This window comes from Python bivittatus, unplaced genomic scaffold, assembly GCF_059951505.1.
Source record: "Python bivittatus isolate LINGU-HERP-01145 unplaced genomic scaffold, Pbiv_v1 ctg000410_np1212, whole genome shotgun sequence".
Lineage (NCBI taxonomy): Eukaryota > Metazoa > Chordata > Lepidosauria > Squamata > Pythonidae > Python > Python bivittatus.
The window spans coordinates 9,475,110-9,495,638 of NW_028277067.1; the positions used below are offsets into that span (position 1 = coordinate 9,475,110).

Genomic DNA, 20,529 nt, shown 5'->3' on the forward strand with positions numbered 1-20,529 from the left:
AGTCCACTCATCTTAAAGTGGCCAAGTTTGGACAACACTGGCCTAGGAAGAAAGTTCCAAAGGCATGGGCCCACCACTGAAAAAGAGTTTAGGTATTAGCTATTAGCTATTAGGTAAGGCTTAAAACTGCCAGAGAACAGAGCCTCTGTTGCTGGTCTCTCAGCCTCATTCAGCTCTGGCTTATTCTTCTAATATGTTAAGGCTGTCAAGGCTAAAACCAGCACCTGAAGTCAGGTCAAAAAACACACAGCAAAATAACTAGTTCAGAATAAACGTGACATGATCCATGCACCACAGGTTTTCCACTTTAAGTAAAAGCAACCTTTGTTATTCCAGCGCTCACACTGGAATATGGACATCACATTGCCCATACTTTCACAAAATAGCTTCCATGGGGATAGTTGCCTGTTTATAAAGTACTGTAGCTGCTATGGCAGGAATGTACAGTAACAAAATATCAAAAGCCGGGGGAGGCAAACTGGTGCTACAACCACTGCTCTTCAGTTTATTTGCCATTGCTAAATGAGTATGCCTACTGGGTTGCAACCAACTGTATTATTTTCTAAAAGTATGGGTGTCTATGTGGGGCTCAAAGACATTCTTGTGAACTTCTTAAAAAAGGAAGAGGCTGGTACTTTGGATCATGCACGCTTCCTATTTATTTATTTATCTGCATATGAGAGGATAAAAAACAAAAAAGGCAAGCAGCCTGGAGGTACAAAGGAAGATACCTGCAGAAATTTTGTTCTTGGCTGAAATCCTGAATTGCAAGCTTGCTATGACCCTTAGCTTATCCTGGAAATCTAAGCAGGGTTTTATTCAGTTAGTATTTGGATGGGAGACCAACAAGAAGCCCCGGGGCTGGACTAGGAAGTTGAAAAAACTAGATTTGTACTGGGAAACTATTTCCATACTGTTGCCAAGAAAATTGCACGGTAGACACTAGAGGTCAAGCTCAATTAGAGGCAGTTATTATTATTTTTACTCTGGAAGAAAATCCTGAGGACTGCAAAAGAAAATCCAGGAGCGTATTTTATAATGCAAATTCAGTTCACACTGGATATTGCTTAGGAAGCTACCCTATTCTGAACCAGGTTACTGATCCAAGTAGATCAATATTGTCTACACCAAGTACTGTAGGTCAATATTTCTCATCCTCAGCAACTTTAAGATGTGTTGTCAGCCCTGCAAAGTAGTCCAGACCAGGAAACCAAAATCATAAATACTTTAACTAGGTTGGACTCAGATTTTGTTTATCAGACCATTAACTAGGCTGTGGCTCTTCCTCCTGTCTCTCAAGGTTATTCTCACACCCCATTACAGATGTGGACTTCAATGTGGACTTCAAGTCCACACTTTTTAAGGCTGCTGAGGATGAGAAATATTGGTCTATAGCACTGTGTTTGAACCTCAGCAACTTCAAGATGTGCGTGCTGGGGAGTTCTGGGAGTTGAAGTCCACACATCTTAAAGTTGCCGAGGTTGAAAAACACTGGTCTATAGGTTCAAGCAGACTACAACCACTCAGGCAGGTGACCTTCAAAGCCCAAATCAAGATGCCAAGGACTGAGCACAGTAAGTGCTCTGTCACCGACTACAGAGAGGCTTCTATGCCCCATTGATGCCCTATGCGAACTTACGAGTATCTGTTAAAACACACTTGGCACTTCCCGCCAGCTGTGTATTACAGGTGAGTAACAAATGGTAAGGCAAGCTTTACTAGTGCATTTTTGTAAGGATTATAATGAGCTATTTTTTCCTATAGCAGGATCCTATCACACGTAGCATAGGAAAACGTCATTTGCTTACTGCAAATCCAGCCATTGTGATTTGAAGACCTTGGTTTCTGGCTTAGCATGATCCGCAAACCCAGCTTATAGCTGTTTATGTAACAGCTCATGGTTAAACAAATAAACTAAAATCACAGCTCTGTATGTATCCCATAATGTCCAATGGAAGCCACTGAGAATCAGGCCTGGTTCAACTGTGTAGGGCCATCCTGGCTTTTGGCTACGTTTTGTTTTTAAATGAGAGCTCATATAGCCTTTAGTTAGAGCCGCATAACACATCCAAAAGCTTTGAGTTCTACCTGTGCTGTGGCATAAATTGTTACATGACTGTGGTGGAGCCACGAACCATCTTTACATCAGTTTTCCCAGCTATAACCTGGGAAAGGGTAATGTACTTTACAGAACCGTTACAGAAATTACAACTAGACAAGGCTTTTGAACTACTGGAAATGCTATACAGCTTTTAAATATCTTTATTATTGGTGTGACTAATATTTGGGAATTGATTTTAATATAATTGATTGAATGAGTTGGAAGCAGCCCCTCCCGCCAAAAAAACCCTACCACCCTCCTTCCTGCAATAAACATCCCTAGATTATCTCTTTGGGTTTGTTAATTTGTCAGTCAGAGCCCTTTCCCAGCTGCATTCATATATCATTTTCACAGGGAGTTTGTGTGGTTGAAAAAGCCAGAAACAAAACTCTAAAGTGGGGGGGACCGGATATTGCTTTTTCTCTCTTTTAGAAACTGTTCTTGCCTTGTGTCTCTGTGGATTTGATTAGACTTGGAGAAGGCACAAAACAAATCAGGAGTAAACCAGTAAGATACCGTTATAATAGGCAAATGAGGAATGTGTTGTTTCAAATGGGGGTCTCCTGTTCTAAAACAAACTATGATTTATTCATTGAGCCTGTGCGTAGATGAAACTAACCCCAAAGCAAAATATATTATAGCTTAGTGTGATATATAAATCCTATGCCTACTGCTTTATCCCAGATCTCTTGTGAACATTTTGTTTAAAAAGACTGATGACACTTCCCTTAGCCTCAGCAGTTCTATTAATGTTGAACACCTCCGGCCTATAAACCTTCTTTTTCCACAAAGCTTTCTGATGACGTCACGCAGCCGCTCGGCCAATGACTTGGACGGCTTAAAAGGACAACTGCGCTTTTTGACCACAAGGTGGCACACTCTCGAAAGTGTTTCTTTGGCATTGTTGCAAACAGCTTTTGGAAACTGGTATTTTTGAAAAGCAAAAACGAAACCATAAAAAAACAAAAAAACAACCCCACTAAGGGCAGGAAACGTACATTACAAAATATTTTAAAATATTCTTAAAACATAGTTCTTCGTTATAGTCTTCTAAAAAAATAGAGGAATAATAACTCTCCCCCTAAGGGGGAAAAAAGTATAAGTAGTAGTAAATTTAAACAACCAATGAGTAGCTTTCAGCCAACACCAAAATGAGTGAAATACAATGATTTTTTTTTTTTAAGTATTCCTTGTGATATATGCAATGGCATAACGTAATATTGTACAATCGAGACCATGAGATTAGAGAGAAGCCCTTTGTGGCCAAAGCTATGAAGTAATTAAAAATAGCTCCTTTATTTTGGTTATATTTCTGTGGTAAAAAAGTTTATAGTTCAGGGCCAGGGAGGGCTATCCCTCAAGGGTAGAGCACAAGGTGGCATTCAAAAGGTTGCAGATTTAATTGGTGAGGTGATCATCATGAAAGAGTTTTATGACTCAGCAGTGTGCATGAGCGGGTCTTCAAGAGAAAACACTAATCTACCCCCAGGAATATATTTTCTGAATTCACATCTGATCTAAGTTCCTCTTGATTAGAAGGTGTGAACCCAAAGCAATAATTCCTACACATTCATAAAGGAAAGATCAGGGCACTGAGAAGACGAGCCTTATTGTTACATGCGCAGATCCATTACTGAGAACCCTCACTTAGAGGATTTGAGGAAAGTTGTTCTGAACTGCTGTTTTCTTGCCCAGAGACCTTCCTCCATAGACAGATAACACAAATGGCATTGGCTACTTTATAATAAACCTAAGATTCCAGATTTCTTTTTTAAACCCTCACTTCCTCTGTGAGTTGTGTCTGACGTACCTTTAGAAAGCGCTGCTAATGTAATGTGTCAAATGTGAGAATGCTTTGTCCCTGTACTCTGCTAAATATCAAACAAGGTTATCTCACTCTGTAACAATGTAAATACAGTAATAAAAATATATCTCTGTGTTGAGAGAATGTGTATCTCATTCTTTTGAGTTTTAATAGGGATGGAAAAAATTTTTGTAATGCTTTGATTTTGTTGGGCCTCTATTTTTTCGGTGAAAATAACTGCAGTCCTCACATCATGTTTTGGACATTTCTGATAGAAGCATGTTGTGAGCATGATCATGAAATGGCTGTCAGAGTGGGTCTGAACAATCACAAATCCTCTTGTCAGAAGGCAAATCAGTTTTTCTTTCCTCTTTTGTTTGTATCTGAATGGTTTTACACTGTATGCTGCCTAGACTTTCAGTGGAGTCAATCAGCCTTACACGTACATACATACATAAATCTACCCACCCTGCAGGCAGAGGCTTTCCAAATTGATCATGGCCTGTGATTAAGAACTTTTTCCATGCAGGCAGGATAAACTCAGATCTACCATGAAATTAGCTTCCTAATGGATATAGCAGTTGAAGTTTGCAAGCACATTTCGTTCGTATTTTATACATTAAGCTATATGCCTGATATATGTTAAATGTATTCACGTTCTAAAACATGTGCAGTGTTTCACATTGTCCCAGTAATCTTTCCAATAGTTTGTAAACCATTGTGTGAAAAGACCTGAAAGTATCAATTCATAGCCAGATTTTACAGGTAGTCCTCATTTAGCAACCAGAATTGGGACGAGCAACTCAGTCGTTAAGCAAAGCAGTTGCTAAGTGAAACCATGACTGTAGTTATGATCTTACTTCAGCTTTTCTTTGCTTTACAGACCTACAAAGATTGTAAATGCAAGGATTGGTTGCAGAGTTGCTTTTTCATCACCATCATAACTGCGAACAGTTGCTGTATGAGGGAGTTCCTAAACAAGGACTATCTGTAGCTCCTTCCTTTCATTTATTGTTCCCAAGTTTCACCTACAAATGAGTGGGTTAGGGTTAGGGTTCTAGTAGAAAGCATATCACATTTCTTCATGTTGGATGGGAATGATGTTATTATCCAATGAAGAATTAACTAGGTACCTAGGGAAGGCTGTACTGCACACTATTTTATTATGCAACTGTAATAGGAGATGGTGGGTTTTCTTCCTATTAATAGGGTCTGTTGACAATCTTTGGTGATATTGGTGTCAAAGATGAGACATTGCCAAAGCATTCTTTGAGGTTAAATTATTGCACATCCTTCTTATAAAAAGCAACAAATAGCTATAGTTCAATTCTTAGAAGAGTAAACCAAAAGAAATGAACTCTGTATGCATCCCATCCATCTGCTGAGTGATACAGAACTTTGGTACAGGTAGTCCTCACTTAATAACCATTTGAAGTTATGACAGTGCTAAAAAGTGACTTATGACCAGTGCCTGAAGTTACGACCATTGCAGCACCCCTGCAGTCACGTAATTGTGATCCAGGTACTTGGAAACCAGCTTGCACTTACGAAGGTTGCAGAGTCCCAGGGTCATGGGATCACCATTTGCAACCTTCCTAGCCAGCTTCTGGCAAGCAAAATCAACGGGGAACCATGTGATTCGGTTAACAACTATGATTCACTTAATGGCCACCACAAAAAGGTCATAAAATTGTGTCTGGTCACATGATTCACTTAACGACCACATCACTTAGCGACCTAAATTCCGTTCCCAATCGTGGTTGTTAAGCGAGGACTACCTGTACCTGCTAAACATGAATTTAATAAATGTTTCCAAAACAGAATTTTTACTACATTGCACCAGTCAATGATATTGAGAAAAGAGTAATATGATGTAACTTAATATTGTACCATCTGTCTGTGATATAGGATTAAGTGTATGAATTCTCCAGATCTATTAAAAATATTTTAAAACTTTACTTCAAATCATACAGTTTCCAAAACTCAATAACAAATGAGGTAGATGATTAAAAAAAAAAGAACACGAGATTACCAGTTACAGCAGGACCATAATCTTTTTTTAATTCAAGGAACTGTCACTACCATTAAATCTATGAAATCAGGGAAAGCTCCTGACCCTGATGGTTTTCCAGTGGATTGTCACAAAAAAGGTTATTAGGTTTTGTATCCTAAAATCTATTACTTTATTGATAAAAAAGTAACAATATACAACCAATATTGCAATGTATACAGCAATTATTTTAGCAAGGAAGACTGAAAAAGCTGAAAAGATGGAGTAATACAGGGATTATACAGCTTTATTATATATACGTCATAATTTAACCAGCGGCATGACACATAAGAAGCTTGCCCGACATATCCAATTTTGTCTTCCATGTTTCATTCTTTTGGTCTTATTATTTGTCGCACTAAATCTGTGGATCTGGTGCCTTTTGATGATTGATTTCTTATTCTCCGGAAGGTGTCAAGGTTGGTCCTGGGATCATAACAGTCTGGAAAGTATAGGGTTGGGGGAAAAGGACAGAAAATCAATGCACCAATTGTCAAAAGCTCACGAAATCTGAAATATGAAGAAACTGCATTGCTTTCCCATCGCACAAGCATCTATTTACTGAGGAAGCTGTCTTAAGAAAAATTACAAGGATTATGCCTCAAAACCCTGGGAGAAACTGGGAGTATTGGAACACATTGGTTGGACTGACACAGCATGCTAAAACATAATGCAATTTGTTTGGTTTTGGATTTGAATAATGATGTGCAATCCCAGCCAAGCCTGTCATTTGTAAAATAGTTCATGCCCAATGACTATGCTTCTTCAGTCAAGATTTCCTAAGCTACTTTTGCCATTATTTAAATAGGAAACCAAGGTTTTAAGATTATGACTTGCCTAAGGACTAGATGAGTACAGGACAGAGGTACAGTATGAACTCAAGCATCACACCCCTAACTCTCTATAGTAGTTTCCTCCAAAGCATTCCCTCTGATGTTTTAAACTACAGCTCCTCATGCTCCTGCCAGCGTCCACTGGGCATGCTAGATGAGAATGAGAGGCTCTGTAGGCCAACGCAGCCAGACAGCATGAAATTGGCAGAAGGCCTGTACTGGAGGGATATTTGTATATGCATGTAGGTGTTGAGAAGATGCTAGCACACCACTGTCAGCTAAAAACAGACTTCCTTTAAATTGAGCCACTTTTACACTTGCTGTTTATTCAATAAACCATGCGTAACTAATTGACAATGGCTCAGTTCACACAACATATTACAGTATTTCAAAACCAATTAAATCACATTATGATTTAATAGGATACATGAATCAAGCTACTATACCCAGCCTGAGATAAAAAGTAGATGCCAAAACCGTAACACTCCTCTGGCAATTAAAAGTCATGCATCTAAAAAATTAAGATACCTTTACGAATAAATGCCACACCATGCCTGAAACAAGTACCTTGATTAGGGGATCTTTTGGAGGAGCCCATGATGGAACAATTTTGTCATGTAACCTCCACTGGCCAGTCTTATGTACCAGATGTTTCTCAAAGACAATGTACTCCAAAACATCCTTTGGTATCTGTTCGCTCCCGTACATCAGCCTCCCAAACTGGTCATAGATTGCCAAAATCTGCCAGAAAAAAGCAGTAAACCAACTTTGATGTTAAGCAGTAATATTTAAAACACATTCTATTACATCCAGGATAAATGTGGTTGGAATCACATACCTGCCGGCTGTGCATTCGAACTGTCACTTGCCCATACACAACGTCCTCACTCAGCATAGTTGGGCATCGCACCTGAACCACTCGAGGGGGCTCCAGTGACCCCAGAAAACTCCACCGGATGGTCTTATATTCGTTTCCTCGTACCATTTCCTAGCAAATTCAACATGTCTAAAATTTCAGCATGTTCAAATTAAGGAGAAGATTAAGCATACTACTGCAGAGGTCAAAACAAGGGGAATAAAATCTTCTTAGAAGATTTCTAGAAGAAAATTAGAGGATAAAAATGGAAGTGACCAAAACAAAACAAAAAACCAACATCCAAACCCCTATCTTTAACAACTCAGGATTTTTAAAATACTACAAAACCACTGGGGTCAGGATTTAACTGTTTGATATAAAATGTTTTTCCAGTCCTGAAAGAAAGTGGAAAGGCACAAAAATGATTGAGGGGCAAATAACCAAGACCAGTCTGAGAAAAAGGAAATGGGCAGAAAACGCAAAGTCATGCTGTGGACAACTGAAGCTCATAGTACTGTTTAGACAAACTAGACTAGTTTATTGGCATTCAGAACTTTTTGCATACAGTATCAGTGAAACCCAGTAGCTTGATACAATGTGCTCCGAAGACCAAGCCTAGACTATGTTAACTGCAGGCATCAGAAACAAAACCAAAAAGACACTTAAAGGGCAACCTTCTGAGGCTGGGCTGCTATCAGCCATGCTGAGTCCATGGACAGTTTTCCCCAACCCTCCTTCTTCTGGAATGGCATTTGGATCACTTGTAGGTGCTAGTAACCATGGTGCATTGCTTTCTTCCTATTCCCTCTTGGATTTTTTAAAATCTATATGCATCACAGATTAATTTTAAGTACATACAAGGATGCCAAACAAACAAAGCACCTCAGGGGCTTGAAATGAAGGATGAACAATTAAGCAACCCACCAATGAGGATTAAATCTGCCAATTTGTGGCACAGTGACAATGCAGGGATACCGTAGGACAGTGGTGCAAGTATCAGTTATGGGAGAGAGCCATGATAGATCACCTTTTTAAAAGTCTTTTACGCAATCACTTGCTGATCTCATCAGAGATTCTTACCGGGTAACAGTGTTCAGTCACTAGAGAGTGAAGCTTCTCTTCGTTAAAACTGTAGGAATTTAGAAAGGATAGCACATGATCAGGATGCCTCCATATACCAACTCAATTAAAATACTATTCAGTTTGAAGCACAACAACATAGACATACACATGGATGCACAATCTTGACAACCTCTAATATGTACAGAAAATAATCCACACTGTAGAAAAATCATTGTTAAGCAAGATCAAGTCACAATGTACTATGCAAGGCTGGGAGGATAAAAAAAAAAACCTGTGGCTGTGGCTCAATACACAGTTATAGGAAAAGGGAGATACAATAGTCAACATCAAAACAGGTGCTGAAATGGTGTCAGAATGCACAAATACACTTGGAATGTCAGCTGAATGAACCAGCACCTGCCCCCATACCTCACTCCTTACCTGAGTACAGATTTTCCCAGCTATCTATTGGTGAATTACTTCCAGGTAATACATTGTGTTACTTGAACCAGCCTCTAGCAATCTTCCATCACAAAGCAACAAAAACAGGCTGCTTCTTTTTTACATTTTAAAAAACCATACAGATAATTGTTGAAGTTTCTCTAAATAACATAAGTGAACTGAAGGATGTTAGCGGCTGTCAAACTAATGCACAATTTGCGGGGAGAGAAGGAAGACTGGTGCCTAGAACTCAGAGAAACATCCTAAGGAGTCTTACTTTGCCAGATTATTGTGTGCATCAATAAAGATTTCTTGGGCTTTTCCTGCAAAAGTTTTGATGCGGAAGCCAGGATCGCACTCTCTGATCTTTCGGATTCTGCCAAGAAAAAGTGGATGGAGACAGTAAACAACCACAGTTCAAGAAAAAACGTTCATGAGGTTAAGCTCGTCAGACATAATAATAATGACATAGTCAGCAAAACAGCTGAATAACATTCCTGTGCAGCTAAAGTCACGTTCATAAGGAATATACTTTACTCTGATCAAACTATGGGAGAGAAGTGGCCAGTGAAGTGACTCCTAGGCTTGACTGTGGATTCTGAGAAAAAAAAAACATAAACAATGTTCTGAAATCATCAATGGAACCAACTTGTTAGACGGCAGGACCCTTTTCATTATAGGAGCACCTATTCGGAGAATCCACATAACATGCTAGGCAAAAATGCTGTGGCTAGTTCACACCTTTTTATAGTTCAGTACACTGCATGAGCCCAGGCTATTGATTAATGCAGCAAACTGAAGGCTAGTTAATCGTAAGCATTTGTTGTTTAGATTTGATTTTTAATGGATTATTTGTTTAACTATTCATGGGGGGATTTTTAATTGTTGATGGGGTTTCTGATTTTAATTGTGAGCCGCCCAGAGTTACCCGTTGGGGGGAGATGGGCGGCATACAAATTTAATAATAAATAAATAAATAAGCAAGCAAGCAAGCATTTGCACACTGTGGGGATATAGCTGAAGTGAAACAATCCAATCCTAAATTTCCATAGTAACCTAAGTGGTACCTTTATTTGGAAGTGTATTAATCAGCAAATCAAAGATTTGCATGGTTCTTAGGAAAAGCACCATCAAATATGAAGCTGTTTTGTTTAAAGCAAAGTCTGAAAAACAGGAACAATGAATTCATGAAGGAATGTCCAGGAGTATACTCACAGGAAAACATGTAAAACTGTCTCCAGCTTCAAGAGTTCTCAGAGTGATTAAATCACTTCATGGAGAACTAACCAATCATGATATTTGAACCCAAACATCTCATATTCAAAAATATGTATGTATGTACATATGTATTTATTTATACATCACATTTATATAGCCGCCCATCTCACACAAAGCAACTCTGGACGGCTATATATACTAGATGCTGGGAAAACAACAACAATAAAACTACTACTACAAAAAGGTGGGACTCATTTCAGCACACCTTTTTCATGAATTTAACCAGGGTATCCAAATGGCCGTATATAGATAAAATAGAATTTTCATTTGATCCAACAATATATGCATTAGAGAAGGTTCTCTTTTCCCTTCTTCTATATCCATACTAAGTATATCGTCTGCATATTTACTTCCAGAAGTCAGATAACACATTCAGAAGTAAATTGCAAATGAAGGAAATCTCTTCTTTTTCATGGCCTATCAAGTAAAAGAAACCCCTTACGGGGGGAATGCTAACATGTAGACAGCAGCTTTCAGACATGGCCTTTGCTAGCCTAGATAGCACTCATTTTCTATAAGTCAGGTTTTATATATAGGGTAATATTCAGTCTTAAGGTTCCCCCTTGAACTGCTTTCTCAAATCACTGTGTCCAAAAAAGACTACAGTATACAATGTATTTTTGGTTTTTAGGAAATAAATAAAATAGGAAAATAAATCACCCTTTAAGGCCTACAGAAATGTTTAGAAGGTAACCAGACCAAGACCCATGATACAAACTGCAGATGCTACAAAAGAAAATAACAAACACACTGGCACTGAAGGGACAGATGCAACAGGCTGACTGGCTGCCATAGAGAGAAAAATACGTACGCTGCGTATGATTTTGCAGTCTGCTTCAACCTCTCTGTCCTTTGCAACAGACCTTCCTTTGACAACACTGACATGCGGGCATCTCCTTCTGGAGGAACATAAGGATCAAAGATCCCCCCTGTGTAACCAAAACAATGGTTACCATGCAACAAGCAAACAATGTTTTTAAAACATGCTCTTCAATCAAATGTGAAACATTAATGTCAAAAAATAATTGAGATAAAATATTATTGCTTGAACCCCCCACCCCTCACAATGTTAATGAATTTAAAATTTCTCCCACTTAGAATTTGATCTTATTAACATCCTGCTATAAATTCTTGTGTATTGCTGAATGGCCCGCACTTACAGTTTCAATTACCTATTGCTACTGTGGGAGAACTTTATAGTTGACAATATGGACTGTGCTTACCATATCAGTCAGTACTGGTAAAATAATACAGGTTGTCCTCAGTTAATTATCACTCTTTCAGCAACCGTTCAAAGTAGCAATGGTGCTAAACGAGAGGTACTTACGACCGATCCTTGAAGTTCCAGGTGCCTGGCAACCGGCTTGCAGTTATGATGGTTGCAGCATCGTGCAGTCACGTGATCACCGTTTGCAACTTTTACTGCCTGCTTCCCACAAGCAAAGTCAATGGAGAAGCTGGCAGGGAAGGTTGCAAATCACTCTCACCACTTGTTCTCCCAAGGAGCCTGCTACAGAGTATAAGATTCCAGGGATCGTGTACTCCTTAGCACGCGGCCACCTGCAACACCCCCACCCACACTCTGTAGTGCATGCATGCCTGTGCGCTGCAGCACCCCCTCCCCTGCCTGGTCACACTCGCATCACAGCACACCCTGCCCAGCCACACTCCATACCACTCACCTGCCCATCGGCCTGCGTGTGAACCACCTGGGACTTGTGACTTCTTCATTGACTTTGCTTATTGGAAACTGGCAGGAAGTCACCAGTCATGGTCACATGAGGTCCTCACTTAACAACCCACAATCCTTGCTTAACAACAACAGGGACTGCCATTCCTGTGACATTCCACTTTACAACTGCACCGCTTAGCAATGGAAATTCCAGTCCCAATTACTGTTGTTAAGCAAGGACTATCTGTAACACACAGTCACCTGCCTGAACAAAACAAGCAAATACAGCCAGAACTCTAATACACTGCAAATTAAAAATGCTATCTGAGAAGTATAGTGTAAAAAACATGAATATTTTTAAATTATTTGTTACATTAACCTTGCCTTGTCTCCAGCAGAGCAAGGCAGCTCACATGGGGGGGAGGGAGGTCTCCATTTTATTCCCCAAATAATAACACTGTAAGCATAGGGTGGGCCAAGAGAATATGATTGGCCCCTAAGTTACCCAGTGAGTTTTCATAGCTAACATTCCATGGCTTGAACCTGGATCTCCCAGGCCAAATAGCTTAGCCATTATACCAGAATATTCAGAGATGACTTGACAGAAATACAGGAAGAAACTTGCAAGAAAATATTATCAGACAATATTGGTAATACAGGCCATGAAAAAATGTACTTGTGAAGAATGGCAGAAAGAAGAAAGATGGCACCAAGAAGTAAGACTACCTCACATATTGATTTATTTGCTTTAGTATTTCTACCATCTACCAAAGCCTCTTGGTAGTTTCCAATAAAAACGAATTTGAAAGGAAGATTTTTAAAAGCAGTAAAAATATCAATTAAATACAAAATGCAACAAGTGAAATTAACAATTTAAATCAATAATTAAAACTTTAAGGACCTTTCTGAAAGCTAATAAGATGTTAGGCTCCTTAACTCTACAGGGACCCAACGTTCTTGAATAACTGTCGACCAGTCTCCAACCTTCCCTTTCTGGGGAAGGTTGTTGAGATGATGGTCAGTCTGCAGCTGATAAAAACCCTGGAGGAAGTGGATTATCTAGACCCATTTTAGCCAGGTTTGGGGCCAGGATTTAGTACTCAGACAGCCTTGATCATGCTTGCAGATGACCTGTGGTGGAGCCAGGATGGAGGTGATGCATCTATCCTTGTGCTTCTTGATCTCTCAGTGGTTTTCGATACTGTTGTGGTATCCTTCTAAGCTGGCTCTGTGGGCTGGGGATGGTGGCACTGTTTATAGTGGTCCTCTTCCTTTCTCAGGGGCTGGTTTCAGTCAGTGTTGGTTGCTAGATCACTCCCTAGGCCCCTCCTTTGTGGGGTGCCACAGGGTTCTACCCTCTCTCTCCTCCAATTCAACATGTACAGGTGGTCCTCAGGTTATGATGGTAATTGGGACTGGGATTGCCATCACTGAGCGATGTGGTCATAAAGCACAACGTCATGTGGACACATCACTTAGCGACAATCCCAATAGTCCTGGTTGCTGTTGTAACCCCAAGTTACACGGGCCATTAAGTGGGAAGCGGCAAGAGTCGGTAAGGAGCGTGGGCATGCCGCGGGTGTGTGTGGAAAGGCCCAGCACAGTCCACGCGGGAGTTGGGGGAGGCCAGGGGAGAGGGTGCTGTGGCACCATGCGACTGCAGACAGGCTGTGGGGTGGAGGGCGCAGCGTGGCACAAGTGCAGGAAGGCCATGGGGTGAGGGCATGGTGCAAGCGCAGGAAGGCTGTGAGGTGAGGGCACTGCGCTGCACGAGCACAGGAAAGCCAGGGGGACATACCAGAGCAACTTGAGACCTTCCATGCTGGCTTCCCCATTGCCTTTGCTTGTGGGAAGCTAGCAGGGAAGGTCGCAAATGGCAATCACATGACCGCGGTTCTCCACAACACTGTAATTGTGAGCTGGGCACAGCACAGGTGCTGTGATGGCTGGAACTTTGAGAATCAGTCGTATGTCCATTTTTTCAGCATCACCATAACTTTGAACAGTCACTGAACGAATGGACGTAAGCTGAGGACTACCTGCATATGAAACCACTGGGTCAGGTCATCTGCCGGTTTGTTATCATCAGTATGCTGATGACACCCAATTATATCTTTTGACCCTGGGCAAGCCAAGTGAGGCTGTCGAGGTTCTGTCCTAGTGCCTGGAGGCTGTGCAAGTATGGATGGGGAGGAACTTTATCTGATTTAATCCTACCAAGACTGAGTGGTTGTGTGTGTTTGGGCCACCAAGATCTGGGGATGTTCTACCTTTAACCTTGGATGGAATAGCGCTTCCCTGTCATAGAGTCACTCATGCCCTGGTTACCTTGCAGCTTGACTACTGCAATGCACTCTACATGGGGCTTCCCGTGAAGACCATCCAGAAGCTTCAACTGGTCCAGAATGCAGCAGTGCAGGCAGTGATGGGCATGCCTCAGTATGCCCATGTAACATCTCTGCTCCACGAGCTGTACTAGTTGCCACTTTGCTTCTGTGATTCAAAGTGCTGGTCAATACCTATAAAGCCCTACATGGCATAGGGCCCAGTTACTTGATGGACCGCCTATCTCTCATAGTATCTCCCTGGCCAATTTGATCCAGCAGGGTTGATGCACTCCAGGTTCCTTTGATTAAACAACAGCATCTATCAGGATCCCAGAACTAAGCCTTCTCTGCTGCAGCACTCGCCCTCTGGAATAGATTCCATCCAACATCTGGATGGCCCCCACTCTGCTGGCATTCTGAAGAGCCTTGAAGACCTGACTCTTTGCCCAGTAACTCCACTGCCTCTACAGAGGTGAGAAACCCATAACATTTTAAGCCAAGGAGTCTGTAACACCATTTCTGAAAGCAGATCTCTCAACTCAGTCAGGGATTCCATTAGGTAGCAGGGCATACACTGATAGAATCCATCCATGTCTTAAGGATGAGTTACACATACTCTGTGTGAAACATGTTCTCTCACAGGTAACCTGTAAGGGATATATTATTCATACAGTTCACCAGGCTCGCTCTACTATAGAGCACCTAGCGAAGAAAAGCTAGGACCATACAAGCCCATCTGCCTCCTCCAATTAAACTGTTGTTTCACAAGTCAAATTTATTTTTTTCATCTATAGTTAAATTGTGCATGGTCTGTTTTACTTTGAAGTGACCTGACATTAGTAGAGCAAATCCAGCTTCTTCCAGGAGCTAGAACTACTCTCTCTAAGATCTGAGAGCTGAAAAGGCCACCCAAAGGGGAAACAACTCTTAAATTTCTAATTTCCCTTCCCTGTTACAGCCTGCTAAAACCTTTATTCCCCCATAAATTGATTGCTCAAGAATTGATGACTGACAGATGAAATCTAGTTTACTGATGCAGTAGGCTAGAGCAATGGAACAGAAATGGTGATAGAATGGACATTAATACCAATCTACAAGTGGGAGAATGTTTTTCTAATATTTCCTGTTTTCTTTAAAAAAAAAAAAAAAAAAAAGTCCTGCACTTACAAGAGCACATACGGTGGGAGCATATGGCCCTTAAATCTCCCCCACCAGTAAGCCAGGAGTGTTGTAATGATGAGGTTGCTGCACTTCCACTGTATTTTTAACATGCTAGAGCATTAAAACGTGGTGGCTTTTGTCTACATCTGGAATAGAATGATCCATTTTATCAGCATGGTATCCTATCTTCCCATTCTGTTAGACCCGTATAAAGTAGGATTAAATACATACACTGATTAAAAAGCATTGTTTGAAGAAATACTAGACGAGATTGGTAACAAAATGTTCTTACAACCCAATGCTACAGTACATTTTTACAGTACCTGAGAGAAAACTTCTTTTTAGGGCTCCAGCCAATTGAGAAAAGTAACTTACTATTGCTGTTCAGACCTTTCCTTTTAAGATATACAGAAGTATGCATGTAGAGTGAGGAAGAAATAAAACTACAGAAAGGGAGGGGAAGGGATGAATACAAATTCAAAAGACCAAATCATCTTTATAAAGTACAGAACATCATCCTCAATTCTCTTGCTCCCACAGAAGTTGCATTAAATTCTCAAAGAGGTCAAACAGGTTAAAAGCCTGTTAATTTCCAATATTTGTACAGGCATTTTGCAAGAATTGCAAAACTCAAAGGTCTGGTAATGATAGTTTTGATGTGCCTGTGGGAACACTGCATTATATTCCCAAAATATACCAATCCAGCCAGTCCAGGGAAAATTATTTTCTGGAAGTGATTATTCTAAAAGCAGAATATTTAAAGGCTGGATCACATCCAGAACACTGTGAATCACTTCCTGATCCAGCATATTACTTTAAGAAAACAACAATCTCTCCCTGAAGAGCTTGAGCAGCATATTCCAGAACGCCAGAACATTCAGTGATCAGATCACCACTTTACATCTAACTACCACTCTGAATCGCACAGATTTCACTGATAAGATCAGAGTACACCTTTTTCCTTCTCTTGATTTATTATTTCAATTTCTACAAGAATTGATATATCTGTATTTTTACAGTCATCTATATTTCTCTCTGGTCAGGAAATTCTCCAAATATGTAGAACAACCCATTCTGAATAGCTGCAGCTCACTTCCAATCATCTGCTATTACAGGGAGAATGACAGTGGCTCAGTCTGTTCTGCACATCATCACTTAATGCTATAGTCAAATAATATCTATGTTGTTCATGACAAAGCCAATATATACAGTTAATTTTGTTATATGTAATGAGAAAGGATTTAAAGATACACAGGACTGGGAGAAATGGGAAAGCAAGCAGTTGATATCTATTTTGTTTTGGGGCTCAATATTCCATAGGGATTAATTTTACTCCAGCTCTTTCTATAGAATTAATTATCAAGACTACTTACTTGTGCAGGTAATAGTCACATACTGTGCCATCTTATCTTCAGGTATCGTAAGTCCTGCAGCCTTTAACTGCTTTTGCTGCTGTTCAAAAGAATCAAAGTTCCTAGAAGGAAGTCTGTGTCGCTTTTTGGTCCTCACTGGGATCACAAGAGAAGATGGGGCCAAACGGGCAGCATTCAGTAAACATGTTGCCCCCTTTCAATTAAAAAAAAAAAAAAGCAGAAAAGTTATACAACCAACTTTTAATTACAGCCATTTATCTGCTTCTCAACTTCCCAATACAAATAGCTGGCAATATGAGCCACAGTTAGAGATACATTAAATATACATGGAAATTCATATCTGCAGAGGAAAAACATTTTCTTCCTATTTCAAATAGAAAAAGTCATATATTTTCTTGTTTGAATTGACAAGAAGTCCCTCCTGCAAATGATCTTTGCTTTTCAAAATAAGCAAATGCACACATGCTGTCTTTTCAAAAAAAAGGCAAAGCATCCCCCAAAAGCCCTTTCAAAGCAAAATATAAAATATATAAGCACAGAAGATTGGCAATATAATGGCCTGCTTCACAGATTGCTAAGCAAAACATGACTAGTGCAAAAAACAAAAAACTGGCTGGATCTACAGGTACCCTATGCTAAAACAAATCATATCTGTCTAAAAAAAGTTGGACAGTTTGTACCTCAATGTGTGAGACAAACCCAACTAATGATTATGTGCCATCAAGTTGATGTCAACTCTTAGTGACCACATAGACAGATTTTCTTCATGACCCAACTAATGAGGTTAGCTTAAGAGTTCGCTGTGTTGAACAGTGAACAGCTACAATTCTGACAGCAGCTCTTCAAAATTCTTGGGAGTTTTTTCTTTCCGATCTGAATATGGGATCAAACATCAGAACTTTTGCACCCAAATTATGTGTTCTACCACTTTTTCTGTTGCACAAACGTATATGCAGTGCTCACCCAATATAACATTTATAATTTAGTTTGCTTGGTTTTGACTGAGCATGCTGTGCAAATCTAAACCACTGCAGTTTATGAATGATTAATGGCAAACATTTCAACAGAAACATACTGTCCTTCCCTCTGCTACAAGAGAATATTTAAGAAACACATACCACATTAAACAGTGTTCCCAAAACAAGTATATCCTAATACACAACCCATAGCAAATACCCCCTCCCCCCAGCAATGAAGATGCAAGTCGGTACAGCAGTATGGCCCTGACTCTGCTCACATTTTGGAAAGCCTTGAAGACCTGGCTGGATGTCAGGGCAGTAACTAAGCCCACACTATTAGTGTATGATGGCTATGGCAGCCACTTTGTGTTTTAACTGGTTTTGAGATAAATTTTTTGCATTGTGTTTATGTTGTATGTTTTAATCTTTGTCAGCCACCCTTTATGAGAGTATCATTTGTGAGATGGGCAGCCATATAAATAATGTTTTAAATCAATAACATTTTTCTTCCTTTCCCCATAACTAATTATTTCAATGCTTGAAGTAACCAGTTAACACATTTTGTAGCCCTCTGGATATGCAGACAATATCTGCTTTCCAAAACAGCTAAATTTCTGTCCAATTAGCCACAAACTTTCCTCAAATTAGGAAAAAATATGCGAATACCCACATAAAAATCCTCACGTATATTATCATTGTCCCCCCTTTTTTTAGAAGCGACAAACTTATCTTCTCCATTTAGAATAAGAGAGAGAAGAAGTGGTGATGGTGTGGAAAGCTTTACTTCCTACATATTAGGTTCTATCCTCATAATTAAAACGTCTCTGAAGCGCTCGAAATAAAAGTAATGAAAAACAAGACAAAGACACACAAAGAGACGGGCTAATAATCACGAAAACTATAAATTTCGTTCTCCCGAAAAACACGCGCCACCAGAATTCACTACCAATGCGACCTCTCTCTCTCCCAATACTTGTAAGCAAGGACGTAAATGCACCTTAGCTATATTTAGTCGCATGGAAGCCGCCATGTTGCGAAAGTCGCGTTGCACGACGGGATGAAGGCGGGATGTCGAATGTGACGAAGCAAAAGAGGCGGAGACCGTCGTGGAACATTCCAGCAGTGTTTCTCGTGTTCCGAGGCGTTCTGACGTTTGCTGAGTCCCCGTTAGCGAATAAAAATTACCGAAGACTGTAACGTTACGGAAAGGAGCGATTAAGTCGTGTCTTAACTCTGCAGGCTTGCGCGCAAATCTGCAAGCCTCCACAGAAACAGTCACACGAATAAGAAATTTGTTTTAAGTGCTTTGTAACTCTCCGTAAAAAAAATACTTAAAATTGTCACTCTCCTTGAATGCCTTGGCAGAAAGGTGGTGTATAGAACAGTAGATAAATCATACATGCTGCTGCCATTTGGAGATTGCATTTAGTTATCAGGGTGCCCAGTCGTACTTGATAACAGAATTATCCATCCATATATTCAGTCCTTTGAAAAGGCTTTTTCAGGTAGTCAAGAAATCTTAACACCTGTAAGCTAAACTAACAATATGAGCTGATGCGTCCAGGAATGTCCAGTCCTTTCGTATTTTTGTAAGCAGAACAAAAGTTCTGCAGGATGTGAAACTAATTGCATACCAGGGTAGCCCACTAGGAGATGGAAGGGGTTAAACAAGAGGAAGAAATGACAGTCACTATTGGCGTAGGATGCTAAGTCACCAAGCAAAGTCTGAAAGAATTAAGTGCTCTGCAGCACCCAAAGCTTAGCAAATGGCAGTCTTTTGTTCCACGCTTTTCTCCCTAAATGGATTAATCATTCTCAGCTAAAAACTGTCAGTAGGTAAAACAGGGCCTGTTCACTGTAGAAAAGTGACACAACTGTCTGCATGTGCAGTGGAAACAGTTGTTGGCAGGAACTGGAATGTGTTGGTTTCCGTTTCTAGTTATTGCAAATGAAAAATGACAGCTGTTCTTAGTTCACAAGACATAAATAGTAGAAGCCTATTGGGCTGAAGTGGTATATTAATATTTTAAATAAATAAATAGCCTCCAGTAAATCCTAGAACTTGGTTAAAGAGCAACACATGACTTGGGGAAGCAGGTGATGGAGGTGTCAGCAATCTACATAACTTATGACAGAGGATTAACATTTCATCTGAACATAGCCTAAGGCTGGGTTCAGAGGCTGCACTAAACAAGGTCTTGTTTGACTACAGCTTATAAACAAACCACAGTGTGCTGGGTTCACACCACACCTGAGTCAGATCAAAACAAATCACAACATTCAAAACAGGATAAATACTTCCATAGCACCATAAGCCTGAGCAATAACAGAAGTTAATTTCCTGGACCCTTGAAACTTTTCACAAGCCTTCATAATCGCATGGGAACTATTTGGAATTACAGAGTAATACTGGAAAAGAAAATGCATCTGCCACCAGTCTTGAGCCCTGAAGTGCCAGTTCTTACGGGCCACGTTCACCAGACGCACTCAAGAAGAACCTGCAATAAGGAAGGACGTGCGCAGTACTGTTCTAACCCCACCCCATGAGCTCACTCATGTTTCAGACTTACATTGTTGTTCAAACCCTAAATGGCTGTTGTCTTGGATCCCTT

General features: G+C 40.2%; 1 protein-coding gene across 1 annotated transcript; it reads right to left on the reverse strand.

The window, feature by feature from the left end:
- Positions 1 to 5,923: 5,923 nt before the first annotated feature.
- MRPL45 (mitochondrial ribosomal protein L45) lies at positions 5,924 to 19,062 on the reverse strand. Its single transcript, XM_007425981.4, has 8 exons — positions 18,915 to 19,062; positions 16,959 to 17,151; positions 11,237 to 11,354; positions 9,425 to 9,523; positions 8,725 to 8,773; positions 7,627 to 7,776; positions 7,356 to 7,529; positions 5,924 to 6,397 (listed from the first exon to the last, which is right to left on the reverse strand). Exons 1-8 carry the CDS (start codon positions 18,945 to 18,947, stop codon positions 6,353 to 6,355), a joined length of 861 nt encoding a protein of 286 aa, XP_007426043.1. The 5' UTR covers positions 18,948 to 19,062; the 3' UTR covers positions 5,924 to 6,352.
- Positions 19,063 to 20,529: the final 1,467 nt, after the last annotated feature.

What these genes read in the sequence shown, in the direction of transcription:
- MRPL45 (XM_007425981.4), bottom strand. Translation starts at nt 18,947, where the DNA reads ATGGCGGCTTCCATGCGACTAAATATAGCTAAG. An exon ending in TGCGACTAAATATAGCTAAG is followed by an intron (nt 17,152 to 18,914) that starts GTGCATTTACGT and finishes TTTAATTGAAAG; the next exon opens with GGGGCAACATGTTTACTGAA. An exon ending in TGTGACTATTACCTGCACAA is followed by an intron (nt 11,355 to 16,958) that starts GTAAGTAGTCTT and finishes TTGGTTACACAG; the next exon opens with GGGGGATCTTTGATCCTTAT.